Genomic DNA, 13,742 nt, shown 5'->3' on the forward strand with positions numbered 1-13,742 from the left:
ATGACCCCCTTCTCCATTGGGAACACTGGTCTATTCCTCCTTCTCCCCCCGCCCCAATTCCTCCTGCGGCCTTTCCAGGCCTTCCAGTGAGCTGCACTCCCGCCTGCCCCCTCAGCAGGATCCAGACAGGGATCTCTAGCCCCTCCCAGGCTGCCCTTTCTTACGTGGCTTCCTGAGTAAGAGTAAGGAGGGAACCAGAGATCTTGAGGAGGAGTCCTTGATCCCCACACCAAGAGGGGGAAGGCTTAGGAGAGATTCACTCATTCAGCGCACCCTGCATTTATCAGGCATCCCGTCTACCTGCCAGACTGTCCTAAATGCTGGGGGTCCATTGATACATGAAACAGACAAAGGCCCGACACTCACTGAGATCACATTCTAGGGAAGAAGAAAGATGGCCAGACAAGAACAAAATGTGCCAAATATGGCTATATATTTATATTCCATTGATTTATAATGTTTACACCTGTAATTGTTTATATAAACAAAGTTCACAGACACATTCATATATAGAAGCAAAATTTTATCTATAATGAAAACATAAACAGCTATTTGTAAATACAAATATTTAAAATAAGCAAGCAACAAATCTATATTTAAAAATATATATTAAAAACGTATGCTATATACAAATAGATAAATTCCTAGAATAAAAATAACTCAGGGCATGCAGAGCAATACTAAGTCTGTATTTCGCACACAGTGCTCCTGGAGGGCTTGCCTGGGGAGGTGGCATCTGAGCAGGGACCACAGGGTGGAACTGGAAATGACACCGCAGAGCATCCCAGGCAGATGCCTGAGGTGGACAGAATGGGAAGGCAGAGCTGCAGCGTGGTGGGCTCTGAGGCTGTGCGCTCTGGGTGGGCGCCCAGGCCTGAGTACCTAAGGCCTTTCAAGTCCCAGCAAGGATTTCCCATTCTGTATCTAGACCGGTCTCTCCCCTTCCTTAAGGGGAAAGCTGGAGGGCAGCGGGAGGAAGGCTCAGGCAGGCCTCTGGATTCCTCATCCCAGTTTTAGACTCAAAGGAACGCCTCCTTTAACACCCAGCACAGCAGGCTCACTTACTCATATTTTATTCTAGTCCTTGGAACCCCACGGAATAGTCATTTTTGTAAATCAGACTTTCGCACTAGCCCAGATCCCTTTTATGGCTTTGGGTTAGAAGGAGTGTGGGGTGAAGCTCAGAAGATCTGGGGTCTCTGGCTGGCCTGCTCTGGGCCCCACGTGGGCTGCCTGTGCTGGCGTTTCTGCCCGCGGCCCCTTGAATCCATCACCGGCAGCGCGACCGCAGCACCTGTCTAACAACCCGAGCTCCCAGGAGCAAGGCTGGGCCGGCTCCAGGGCCCACAACTTCCAATACCTGACCCGGTGGAGCCCGAATTTGCCTTTCTCACAGGTTCCCAGGTGCGGCAGGTCAGGAAGGCACGTAGAGACCCACCGCACCAGTGCCGCTGCCCGGAAGGAGGTTCTGGGTTCCAGGGCGGCGAGGCTGACACCGCTCACTCTTAACGCTCCGACGTCCTCCCGTCGGTCCGCCCACCTCGTCCTGCCCGAAAGGCTGCCAGGTGCTTCCCCCTCCGCAGCTCCTCCCCGCCCCCGCGCGGCGCGCTCCCGGGACCCCCACGCGCCAGGAGACCAGTGCCCTCCCTCCCGGGAGCAGAGGCCCGGGGAAGCAGGCGGCGGCGAAGCGGGTATCTTCTCGGGCCCCGCTGGCGCCCGGCCCCCGCCCCGGACGCGCGCTGTTGGCAGAGCCGGCCGCTCGGGAGGCGCGCGGCAGCGGGGGCGGTGCTCCCGGGGGCGCGGCGCACCTTGCTCCCGGCACCCCCGCCCCGCGTCGGCCCCTCCCCGCGGGCCCGCGCCCCCGCCTGCCTGGGTCTGTTCCAGCCCCTTCTGCCGTTCCGGCCGGGCGGCTGTCCTCCGCCGGCCCGCGACGGAGGACGATGGGTCAGCGCGGAAAAAGTGAATGAGGGCCGCGGCGGCGACTGCGAGCGCCTGACTCGCGGGGCCCGAGCGCCGCCCGCGCCCCGCCTCGCCCGCAGACTCCATGGACGCGTTGCGAGCCTCGGCGGCCAAGCCCCCGACCGGGTAAGCCGCCCCGGGCTCCCCTCGCCGCGGACGCCGGCGCCCGCGCGGCGTGCACTCGGGACGGGGCGCCCCTTTCGGGGCCGCGAGCCCGCGCCCGGCGGGGGAAGGGAGTTGTGTACTTTGTGCGCCCAGGTCGTTGCCCGGGGTAACAGTGTCAGCCCGCGGCCCCGGCGCTTTTCGCGTGTGTGCGTTTGTGTGCGCGCTCCTTTTGGGATTGTGCGCTCCCTTTTGGGGGTCCCCGCGGACGGAGCCCCACGAACTTTCCCTGCCACCCGCGAGGGCTCCCCCTGCGGGAGGGGAGGAAGGCGGTGGAGACCCGGCCGGGCCCCCAGCCCTGTCGCTGACTTGCCCCTTGGGTGACTGTGTTCCAGTCTGTCATCCCGCCCCACCGTCCGCTCCTCCTCCCCCTAAAAGGAAGGGGAACAGGGTCCGAGCACCCAGAGGCGCCTAGGTGCCGCGGTCTCGGGAAGGCTGTGTACAGGGCATTGCCCTGGAGGTTTTCTGCTGCTCCCCTCCCTAGCTGACTTTTCAGGGCTCCTCGGTACAGGGCACTGGCAAGTGAACCGGGCCCGCCCCGGGGACCCCAGCATATCACTAAAGTGGGGGCTCCCATCCCTGCCTGCGCGGCCGATCCTCTTGCCCAAACCTTCGCGGGGTCTGTTTTACATCCCACAACTCGTGTGTGCGGATTACAGGTCAGGTTCGTATTCTATTCGCTGAAAGAGTAACTTCCGTAATACAAGAAAAATAACCCTGCTCTTTAACCACATCCCGAGCTGGAGTTTGAGCCGGGCAGGACCCCCGCCGGGCCCGGTGGCCTGCGCTCAGCGCTCAGCTCAGCGCTCAAGGGGTCGCGCGCTCGGCTTGCCGGGGCAGTGCGTCTCCGCGGGGCACACCCAGGACCTGTGAGCTGTCTCAAGGGCCTGGAGCGAATGTGTGATGAGTCCTGAGAATGGAATGAGTGCCTGGGGTGGGCCCTGCACCTGCTTACCAAAGGGGCCCACGTTCCACTCTAGCAACTGGTCTCCAGTGAGGCAGCTTTGGGGACAACTAATCTCTTTTCATTGCAGTGTGTCCCGTTGACTCATCCTGCCCGCGCGAACTCATAGGCTGCGGTGCTGCCCAAGTGCGCAAAAGGTTTTCAAAAACTGCCTTTTTCTTTCTTTTTTAACTCTGCCTTTAATGCCAGGAAAAAGTGAGCCAGGTTAGCAAATCAAATAATCCTGAAGCTGAGGAATGTTAAAAGGAACTTTGTTGTTTTTTGTTTTTTGGGTTTTTTTTTGCTGTGCGCTTAGGGGCGGTTATGTAATTCCCTTTGAACAAACAGATCTCCCCCAAAGAAAAGAAATGTGGAAAGTCCTTTTTCATGGTAGTGGGCATCTCAAAATGACATCGAGAAATGTGAAACGGAATTGCTACTAATCTGTCTCCATTGGAGAGGTTATTTAATGAGTCTGTTTACGGAGACCGGAATCCTTTTGGCAAAACTATCTTATATTTGGAGAGGTCAGCAAACATTTAAGAGGTCAACAAACATTTAAGAGGTCAGCAAAATTGTATCCAAAAAGTACTTGTAAAATCCTTTAAAAGAATCTGATTGTAGAAGAAATGGGGATTCTAAACTTGGGACACTGTTTCCAGGGTGGTATTGTGTGAGCAGAAAGTCAGTCACCACCCCCCAACCCCGGCCGAGTCTGGTTGGTGGTGCTTTGCGGATTTCTGGCCTTCACGTCCAAGCCCCCCCGGCAGAGACTAGGGGCTTTTGCTGTGGATATGGTAACAAACCTGAGATTGTTATTCTTGATGCATTTGACTGTTTCGTCACACTCGCATGCAGAGCCTCCTATCGTATACAATTATTGTATCTTTTGTTTTAGTACGTTTTAGTGAACAGACAGCCAACCAAATGCAGCATGCTTAAAATCAGAGGGCAGAAATGGTCTTGGGTTTTTTGTTTGTTTGTTTGTTTGTTTCTTTGAATGTTTTATATAATATGGGTGTATTGGTTGCCTATCAGAAAGGAAAGATACAGATGTGAAATTTCTGGCTTTGGTACATTATTGGTGGCGGTCAGCTTCTGTTGATTCTTCACCAAAATTACCGTCTCCTCTGACCTGTTGCCTAAGAATAAGGCGATGCCTGCCATGTGCTCCATGCTCCAGGGAATGTTTTTCCTCTGATACTGCCATGATTGGTTATCTAATCCCACTTTCATTAAGCTATTACTTTTCCACACCATGGCAGATGACTGATGTGATGAATTTGTTGTCGTTCACTGAGACTGGCGCTTTGCCTTGTGTTATGTAGAAATGGGCTGGATGGGGGACAATGAATTAAGGACATGTCACCTTATAAAATAACGTGTATGACAGTCCTTGACAATTACTGAAGGGCCAGAGACATTAGTGACTGTAAATTCACTGACTGTATGTCTGCCTAATTTATTAATACATAATTATTAGTTACTTTTGTTGAGAGCACAAGTATACATTTTATTTGGATTGGAATTTAGGTTTTTACTAGTAATTTCATTAAAACCATATCTTAGGGCTAACTTAATTTAAAACTGTTGGGGAAAAGTATTATTTTAGGAAAGAGGACATAGGCAAAAACTAACCAATCAGACCGTGTGACTTTTCAAGAATTTCAGACCTTAGTTGAGGTATACTAATTGATGGAATATTCTAGAATGCAAGTAAAGGTGAATTACCTTTGAGTAAAGTTTTAAAATATCTCCAAGTCCATTTAAGGCAAAGTTTTTTGGCTTACTTTTAGTTATCTGTTTGAGTGTTTGTGAGATCTACCCCAGTAGTTGAACCCACTCCAGTATTCTTGTTTGAAAAATCTCATAAATAGGGGAGACTGGTGGGCTACAACCCATGGAGTCACAAAGACTCAGACGTGACTGAGCAACTGGGCATGCATGCGTACACCCACATCCCAGTAGTTGGTTATGGACACAGGATTGAATTTCCCACTGGAGCTCATAGGAACAAGAGGCAGCATGTTGGTGAGTTTGGCAGGGTAGTAGTTAATTTTTTTCCCCTGTGGTGGAGATGCGTATTTCTGTAGGATAAAAGAGTCTCCAGTGACATGAAATGTCTAAACAGCTGGTGCCTTTGCCCGTTGGCTTCATTCAGGAGTGTGCTTGTGTAAATATCAGTGAAAGTTTGTGAGTCAGTTTCACCAGAATGTGTGCTCCCCGGAGACATAGCTGGTATTCCCTTCTCTGCATAAATTTGTCATTATTTAATCAAGTCATTAGAACATGAAATAATTTTAAAGATATTAATCGAAGTGGGTAACTTGAGCTTCTTGAGTCCTGTTGACACTGAACATACCGCTAAGTATGGGAGGCCTGCTACTCCTGACCGTGAACTTGGGTGGCCACCTTGGCTTTCTCTACCTTATCTCTTACGAGCATGCAAAGATAGTGAAATATTAGCAGGTGTGCTCTGTAAAAACATGTTTAGGTTTCTGGGCCTTTATTTATTTATTTTTTTTAAGGTTTCTAGGCTTTTGGCTAACCTGTTAGAAAGTGTGTTTATATCCTTAAAAATGACAGTCTGACTGATTATTTGCTACATTAAAATTTTCCCATTCAATTTGAGCTGTTTTTTTAAGATGTTACTTCTGAGCCCTTCTTTAAGTCAGTAGTTCATTTAAGGACATCAAAACTCGTTCTTGTTTGATATAAAGTGGAGAGGAGATCTCAGAATTGTATTCTTTTGTAATAATAGTTTTTCTTAATATTTTTTAATACATTAGAGGAGTTGAATTCCCCTGTTACAATAGCAGGTAAGCTTAGAGCATTGTAATATTTCTCAGTGATTGTGTGATGGAGCTGAAGCTAATATGTGATTAAATTTGGTGTGAAGATGTTTGTACCAGGCACAGCAGCCTGTGGCTCCACCTCTTTCCCTCCCTGGCTGACTTTTCCTGGTGCCAGCGGATCAGATTATTATTAGGTAGGTCCAGGCGAGTGACACCCCCATGGGCATGCAGGTCTGGGTCTGGTGGCCTCTTTAATTTGGGACCTGGGACGTGAAGTGATAATTTGGGAACACCTGAAAGTGCTTCCATAATTATTAGGAAAGCAGTGATTGTGAGTTGTCTGCACACCGATGAGTAATTTATGTTTCTAGGCCTTTTGTGCTTTGCTATTAAGTTTAAATTTGTAATTGGTCATAAGTTTTAAAAGTGAGCAGAGATGTTTGACACCAAAGTAGTGTTTAGATTGAAATTGTGCAAATTTAAAACATAGGAACACTTGATTGTGATGTGGTGTATTTCCAGTACCCCTTTATTAGAGAATAAATAGAATTTAATTGTGGAGTCTGTGGATTGTATGTGTTGGATAATTTTATTTTATTTTATTTTATTTTGAGGATGAAACTCAAAAGCTTTTTAATTTTGTGTATTTTTAAGAAGAACTATAGTGTGAAAACTGAACTAGTTTCTAGATATTTTTCTAAAATTTTCAGTTTATCTACTATATCACATTAAAAGCATATTTTTATTAGTATGCCATAGGAGGAAAAGGTTTCTAGTTTGATAATCATGAAGTTGTGTTTCTTTTTTTTTTCTAAGAATTCTTATCTATCCTTTATTAATTTTTAACACTTTGCCTTATCATTCTTTAGTTCTGTCTTTCAGAAAGACCACAGGATATATTAATAGTTGTAAATTTTTTTTCAGTTACTTTATACTGTAACAGAACATAGATTTGGTATTTCATGATTCACTGAAGGTTTTTATATATCTTCATCTTTGTAATTTTTTCTCCAGTTACACTAGTTAATATTGATTTGTATTATTGACATATTGATACTATACCTTTTTACTATTTTATAATTTTCATTTAAGCGAATTCCACCCCCTCCACCTTATACCTTTGTTTTCTCACTTTCACCTTGTCACTGGAGTCTTCATCTTCCAGGACCACTTGCTGGCTTTCAGCACCTGAATTGATGACAGTGTCATCAACTTTACCACTTTTCCTTCATGTTTCCACAATTCTTTATTTTTTACTCCTCTCTCCCAGACGTAGTATTCAGGGTTTTTCTTGCTTGTACTTTATATGGTTTCATTTGCTTTTATACAAAGCTAATGATGGTAATTGTTTTCAAGACCTGATGATGTTGGTTCTTTTTTTTTTTTTAAATTGAGATTTACTTGTTTTGCAATATTGTTAGTTTATGCTGTAAAATGAAATGGATCAGCTATTGCTGTTGTTCAGTCACTAAGTCGTGTCTGACTCTTTGTGACCCCATGGACTACAGCATTCCAGGTTTCCCTGTCCTTCACTGTCTCCTGGAATTTGCTCAGATTCATATCCATTGAGTCGGTGATGCTATCTAACCATCTCATCCTCTGCCGCTCTCTTCTATTGCCTTCGGTCTTTCCCAGCATGAGCGTCTTTTGCAGTGATTTGGCTCTTCACATCAGGTAGCCAAAGTATTGGAGCTTCAGCAGCAGTCCTACAAAGGAATATTAAGTGCTGATTTCCTTGAGGATTGACTGGCTTGATCTCCTTGGGGTCCAAGGGGTTCTCAAGAGTCTTCTCCAGCACCACAATTCAAAGGCATCAATTCTTCAGCACTCAGCCTTTCTTATGGTCCAACTTTCACAACTGTACATGACTACTGGAAAAACCATAGCTTTGATTATATAGACCTTTATCGGCAAAGTGATGTCTTTGCTTTTTAATACCCTGTCTAGGTTTGTCATATGTATACATATATTCCCTCCCTCTTAGACTTCCTTCTCTCCCCCTCCATCCCACTCCTCTAGGTCCTCAGAGAGCACTGAGCTGAGCTCCTTGTGCTATAGAGCAGGTTCCTGCTAGCTGTCTGTTTTACACATGGTGATATATACATGTCAGTCCCAATCTCCCCTTTCAGCCCATGCCCCGCTTCCTCTTCTGTGTCCACAAGTCCATTCTCAAGTCTGTCTCTCTATTCCTGCCCAGCAAGTGGGCTCCTCTGTACCATTTTTATAGATTCCACATCTGATGTGTCTTTCTCTTTATGATTTACTTCACTCTGGTAAGTCTCTAGGTTCATCCATGTCTCTACAAATGACCCAATTTTGTTCCTTTTTGTGTGTGTGCATATTCAGTCACTCAGCTGTGTCTGACTCTTTGCAATGCCATGGACTATAGCCCCCCAGGCTCCTCTGTTCATGGAATTTCCCAGGCAACAGTACTGGAGTGGGTTGCCATTTTCTACTCCAGGGGAATCTTCCTGACCCAGGGATTGAACCCATGTCTCCTGCATTGACAGGCAGATTCTTCACCACTGAGCCAGCATTCCATTGTGTATATGTGCCACGTCTTCTTCATCTGTTCCTCTGTCCTTGGACACTTAAGGACCTGATGGTGTTTATTCTGAACTAGATTTTGCTGTGCACTCTCTTGGGTCTCCAGAAGCTGCTGTGTTTCCTCCTGCCTGTCTCAGGGACAGTCCCCCTCTTCAGGGACAAGGATGCTCCCTTCCCTAGCTGGGCGGATGCATTGCAGCCTGTAGGGTTTATGCTCACTTCTCTTGGTCTCCTAATTAGCTGCTAAGCTGTTGTTTGCCAGGACCATGTCTTCTACAGGTTAAGGTCAATTAGAATAAATTTCACAGCCAAAAACATTTCTATTTTAAAAAAGAAAAAGCTTGTCAAGCAACAACTAAGACATATTTTACTGCACTCCATTTGATGAACCGTGTTCCCAGACCACAGATGCTTTTGGGGACTTTTGCAGCTCCAGTCCCCACCTCCACCAAACCAAGTGGAGGTCTCTTTTTAAGAGACGCTGATCACTTTCAAAAGATCATTGAAGTCCTTATCCTTTTCCCCCCAAACTAACAAGGACTCCCAAAGGTGAGCCAGATAACCAGGAATCCTGCTTCATCACTCTTTCTTCTTCCTTCTCACCACATTACCCAGGATCCCAGACAAGGGATATTGACTTCCAGACCCTCTCCCCTCCTTCAGATAGGGGACAGCAGGCTGTTTTCCTCTGTGGACACACGTGGATACATGGATGTGTTTGAACCCTTGCTGGGCCAGGCAGGGATCTTTCCCTAATCCAGAATTCCCTGTGCTTGGCCATTAATCCAATTTGACTTTCTTCATCAAAGGCAGACAGGCAGGCTTAGTGGAAAGAATACAGGCTCAGGAATAGGAAGACTTGGGTCCAGGTGTCAGATGTGCAGCATTAAAGTGGCCTCTGAGCCGAGCCCACAGTCCCGTCCTGGAGTGGCTCCCTCCTCTTTCCCGGCTCAGCGGAACGCCTGAGGATGAAGATGCTCTGTGTCTGTGTCCTGACTGCAGCCACTGAAACGTGAGACTGAATCTTTGACTTTCTTCCGTTTTCATTCATTTAACTGTCAGCAGCCAGGTACGGTCAGTGGCGCCCTCGTGGGCATGCAGGTCCAGCATCTCCTTTCGCACTGTCCCCTTGTCCTTCCTGAACCGCAGGGCACCCTGCTCTCTCAGGCTTCCTCTCTCCCCAGGGCCTGGCGACATTTCTTCTTTCTCAGGTAGCTCCTGCTTCCTCCCCTAGGTGTAGCTGGGGGCTCCATTGACAGCCATTGAGATCCCTCATCTCATCTCAGATAATGAGCCCTGACCTTCACCTCTCGTGGTTGTGCTGATTCCCCTGCTGGAAACCCTTGTGTGAGGTTAGGGTTTCCCATTACGTATCTCTGATCTGCAGACTTCTGAGCTCCTGGGAGGCAAGGGTGCTACCTTGTGATAAATTGTGTCATAACTTTATGGCACAGGATTTTTGTTGCTGCTGTTGTTCAGTAGCTAAGTTGTGTCTGACTCTTTGTGACCCCATGGACTACAGCACACTAGGCTTCCTTGTCCTTCGTTATCTCCCAGAGTTTGCTCAAATTCATGTCCACTGAGTTGGTGATGCCATCCAACTAACTCATCCTCTACCTCCCTCTTCTCCTTTTGCCTTTCATCTTCCTCAGCATCAGGGTTTTTTTCCAGTGAGTTGACTCTTCACATCAACTGGCCAAAGTATTGGAGCTTCAGCTTCAGCCTCAGTCCTTCCAATGAATATTCAGGGTTGATTTCCTTTAGAATTGACTGGCTTGACCTCCATGCAGTCCAAGGGACCCTCAAGAGTCTTCTCCAGCACCATAATTCAAAAGCATCAGTTCTTCAGCACTCAGCGTTCTTTATGTTCCAACTCTTACATCTGTATGTGACTACTGGAAAAACCATGAAAGTGAAAGTGAAAGTCACTCAATCACGTCCGACTCTTTGCGACCCCATGGACTCGTCCATGAAATTGTCCAGGCCAGGATACTGGTGTGGGTAGCCTTTCCCTTCTCCAGAGGATCTTTGCAACCCAGGTATCAAACCCAGGTCTCCCACATTGCAAGTGGATTCTTTACCAGCTGAGCCACAAGGGAAGCCCAAGAACACTGGAGTGGATAGCCTATTCCTTCTCCAGGGGATCTCCCCGATGCAGGAATCAAACCAGGGTCTCCCACATTGTAGGTGGATTCTTTACCACCTGAGCTATCAGAGAAATCCATAGCTTTGACTAAATGGACCTTTATCAGCAAAGTGATGTCTTTGCTTTTTAACATGCTGTCTAGGTTTGTCACAGCTTTTCCTCTAAGGATCACGTGTGTTAATCTCATGGCTGCGGTCGCTGTCTGCAGTGAGTTTGGAGCACAGGCGCAGGACGCACAGCTGGAATGCAGAAAGTGAGGCTGCATCCCCCTGGAGGATGTTGGATGGACTCAAGATTCACGTGATCTCTGAAACCATAGGAACAGAAGTGTTCCCAGAAATTCTAGGTCCTTCTTTTTTAAAGACTGACTTTTTAAAAACTTTCTGCTTCGTTTTATTTTTGCCAGACTGCAGGACATCAGAAAGATCAGTCATTGCTAACCTGTATAGCCACCCTGCTCTGACTGGGCTTGTGGGCTGTGCCATCCTGTTCTTTGCAGACTTCGGAGGTATTGGATGTCTGATTTTGAGAAACTAAAGTGACTGTATTAGACGATGCAAAGTGATGGCAGCTGAGAGATGAAGTCATCTTCTCTCTCCTGTGAAAATCCAGTTCTGCAAGCAGGTGTTGAGGTGTGCTGTGATCTGAATGTCTGTGTCTCTCCCAACTTAACATGTTCAAATCCTAACCTTCAAGCTGACAGTATTAGGAGGTGGGCTCCTGGAGGTGTTAGGACATGAGGGTGGGCCCGGGCCCTCCCTACTGGGATCAGTGCCCTTATGAAGGACACCCCGAGAGCTCCCTTTGACCCTTCTAACCCATGGAGATAGGGGGAGAAAGAAATCAGCGACCTGGAAGAGGTCTCCAGACCACACCAGCACCCAGCCTTGGCCTTAAGGCCTCCAGAACTGCAAGCAGTACATGCCTATTGCGTATAAGCCACCTAGTCTGTGGTGTTTTGGAAAAGCAGCCTGAACAGGCTAAGACGAGGTACTAAGTCCAAGGGCACCCGCTTCTTCACATCTGGTGGCTCTGCCGTGGCCCGTGTGTGGCCCCCGTCTGCTCCGGCCCTGCCGACTGTGGGAGGAGGCAGGGGACCTGCCCTTTATTTTGAGGGTCTGATCCTCAAGTTGCACATCCCTTTGCTCATGTCTATGACCCAGTCTTTTTTTAATCATTGTAAAATTTATATGACATGCCGTCTCTACAGCTCAGTCGCGTTAAGTACAGTCCCATTCTTGTGCAGCAGTCACCATTCATTTCCAGAACTGTTTTCTTCCCAAGCTGAAACTCTGTATCCAGTCAGTCCCCACCCCTCTGCCCCCAGCTCCTAGCGCCTACCATCCTACTTCTGTCTGGGTGAATTTGACTTCAGGGACTTCAGAAAGGTAGAATCTTGAAGTGTTCGTCTTTCTGTAACTGGCTTATGTCGCTTAGCAGAATGTCCTGGTCATAGCAGGAGTGGAATTTCCTTCCTTTTTTAAGGCTGAATGTGTGTTCACCGCCTTTGGTTTGTTCACTCATCTGTCCATGGACACTTTTGCCTCCACTGTTGGCTGCTGTGAGTGATGCTTCTCCGGAGGTCCCTGCTCTGACTGCTTTTCTGAGTTTGCCCTGGGGTGGGATAACTGGATTCTATGTTGAACTCTTTCGGGGTCACCACCCCGCTTTCCACAGCAGCGACTCTCTTCACCATTACAGCCAGCAGTGCCTGAGGGCTCCCGTTTCTGCATCCTCCCCACCGGCCTTGTCTTTATCACCCTCTCCTTTCCAGTCATGGAAGACGAGGGGACAGGACCAGGGAGCTGCCTGGGGTCCTTGCTTGAGCACATCTGACCCTCCGTGGGGACTGGAAGGAGCTGCGGTGAAAGTAATCAGACAGGCCAGGTGGCCCTGCCCCTCCTCCTCCGGGATTCCAGGGGCCCTGATTTCTTTAGACCAGGGACCCTGGAAGCCCCGTGGCCTCTGCTGGAAACGCATCCTCAGTTTGCTCTGAGCTCACTCGCAGCAGAGGCGCAGGGCTCCTCCGTGGCGCAGCTCTGGGCCTGTGACAGCCCACCCTGGGCCACAGGCAGCGCTGGGCAGCAGTGACGCCTCCCCCAGGCCTCCAGGAGAAACCCATGCACGCGCCTGGCTCTGACCCTGCCTCACCTTTGTCTGGAACAGATCAGGGGGCCAGCAGTTTACTTTTTATGATGTCTCTGTTCCTGCCATGCACGTCCTGTCCGCTTTGGCTTGTTAAGAATGGGCACCAGCCTGGAGAGGTGGGAGGGAGGAAGATTTCCAAACCCGGCCTGTGGTGTGGCCACAGCAGGAGAATCTGGGCTCCTGCCTGGGTGGGGGGTTGGCCGGATTGGTGAGAAGAGCAGCAGAAAGGGTGAGGGATCCTTGCCAGGCTTTTGTCTCAGCATCTGTGCTCCACGCAGCCTTGGGTTCATGGAGTGGACCAGATGTATTGACCCTTCAGAAATGTGGAAATGGCTTGAAGCCTTAAATGCTTAGGTAGTAAACTGAGGTTAGGAGACTGGGGAAAATGGGCTGTGAGTGTGCATGTATGTGTGAGCACATGGGACATGACGTTTAAGCTCACTTCTAGCCCTGGGCAAAGCAGCAGACTCCCAAATCAGATCCTGGCAGTTTTCACAAACCTGATGGTTAGGGAGTTGAATTTAAAAATAGCTAGGGTGGGAGTGATACAGCAGAAGAGGAGACTTGTGTTCCTGAGGCTAACTCTTGAGACTTAAATACAGTTGCGTTGAGTAGAGCCCTATTAATTAAGAGCAGAATCCACTAATGTTCAATAAACAAACCATTAGGTTGGAAAGAGACTGATTCAGTGTAGCCAGAATGTAGACATTTGCCACTGAGAGCAGCTCCCTGCCAAGACTCCCTATCCATCTGCCCATTTGGACGCCCGTCTGTCTTGCCGCCTGTAATTATCATGTGGAACTGGCTTGGAGTAGAACTGAGAACTGTCTCCCTCTGACGCTCCGTCTAAACCACTTCTTACTAAGACATCCCAGGGGCTTACGGTGTCTGGGCAGCATCACACAGAGGAAGAGTGAACTGCAGAGCTGTCAGCCACACCAGATCACCCCCCTGGATTTAAAACGTGGCCGTTGCCAGCGGGGAGGTGCTGGGGGAGGGAGGGGTTGGGAGTTTGGGATTAGTAAGTGCCAACTCTTAGATA

At 48.6% G+C, this 13,742-nt stretch overlaps 1 protein-coding gene across 3 annotated transcripts in view; it reads left to right on the plus strand.

The window, feature by feature from the left end:
- Window positions 1-1,850: 1,850 nt before the first annotated feature.
- The window catches only part of COBL (cordon-bleu WH2 repeat protein), a 304,124-nt gene continuing 292,232 nt past the window's right edge, over window positions 1,851-13,742 (plus strand). Inside the window, exon 1 of one of the 3 annotated variants that reach the window (XM_061413311.1) lies at window positions 1,851-2,085. In XM_061413311.1, the coding sequence (XP_061269295.1) occupies window positions 2,045-2,085 (41 nt within the window). In that variant the 5' untranslated portion in view covers window positions 1,851-2,044. The remainder of the gene's footprint in view (window positions 2,086-13,742) is intronic. The other 2 variants (XM_061413309.1, XM_061413308.1) reach the window with 2 other exon arrangements.

The sequence above is a fragment of the Bos javanicus genome, chromosome 4 (assembly GCF_032452875.1).
Source record: "Bos javanicus breed banteng chromosome 4, ARS-OSU_banteng_1.0, whole genome shotgun sequence".
NCBI classification, from domain to species: Eukaryota; Metazoa; Chordata; class Mammalia; order Artiodactyla; family Bovidae; genus Bos; species Bos javanicus.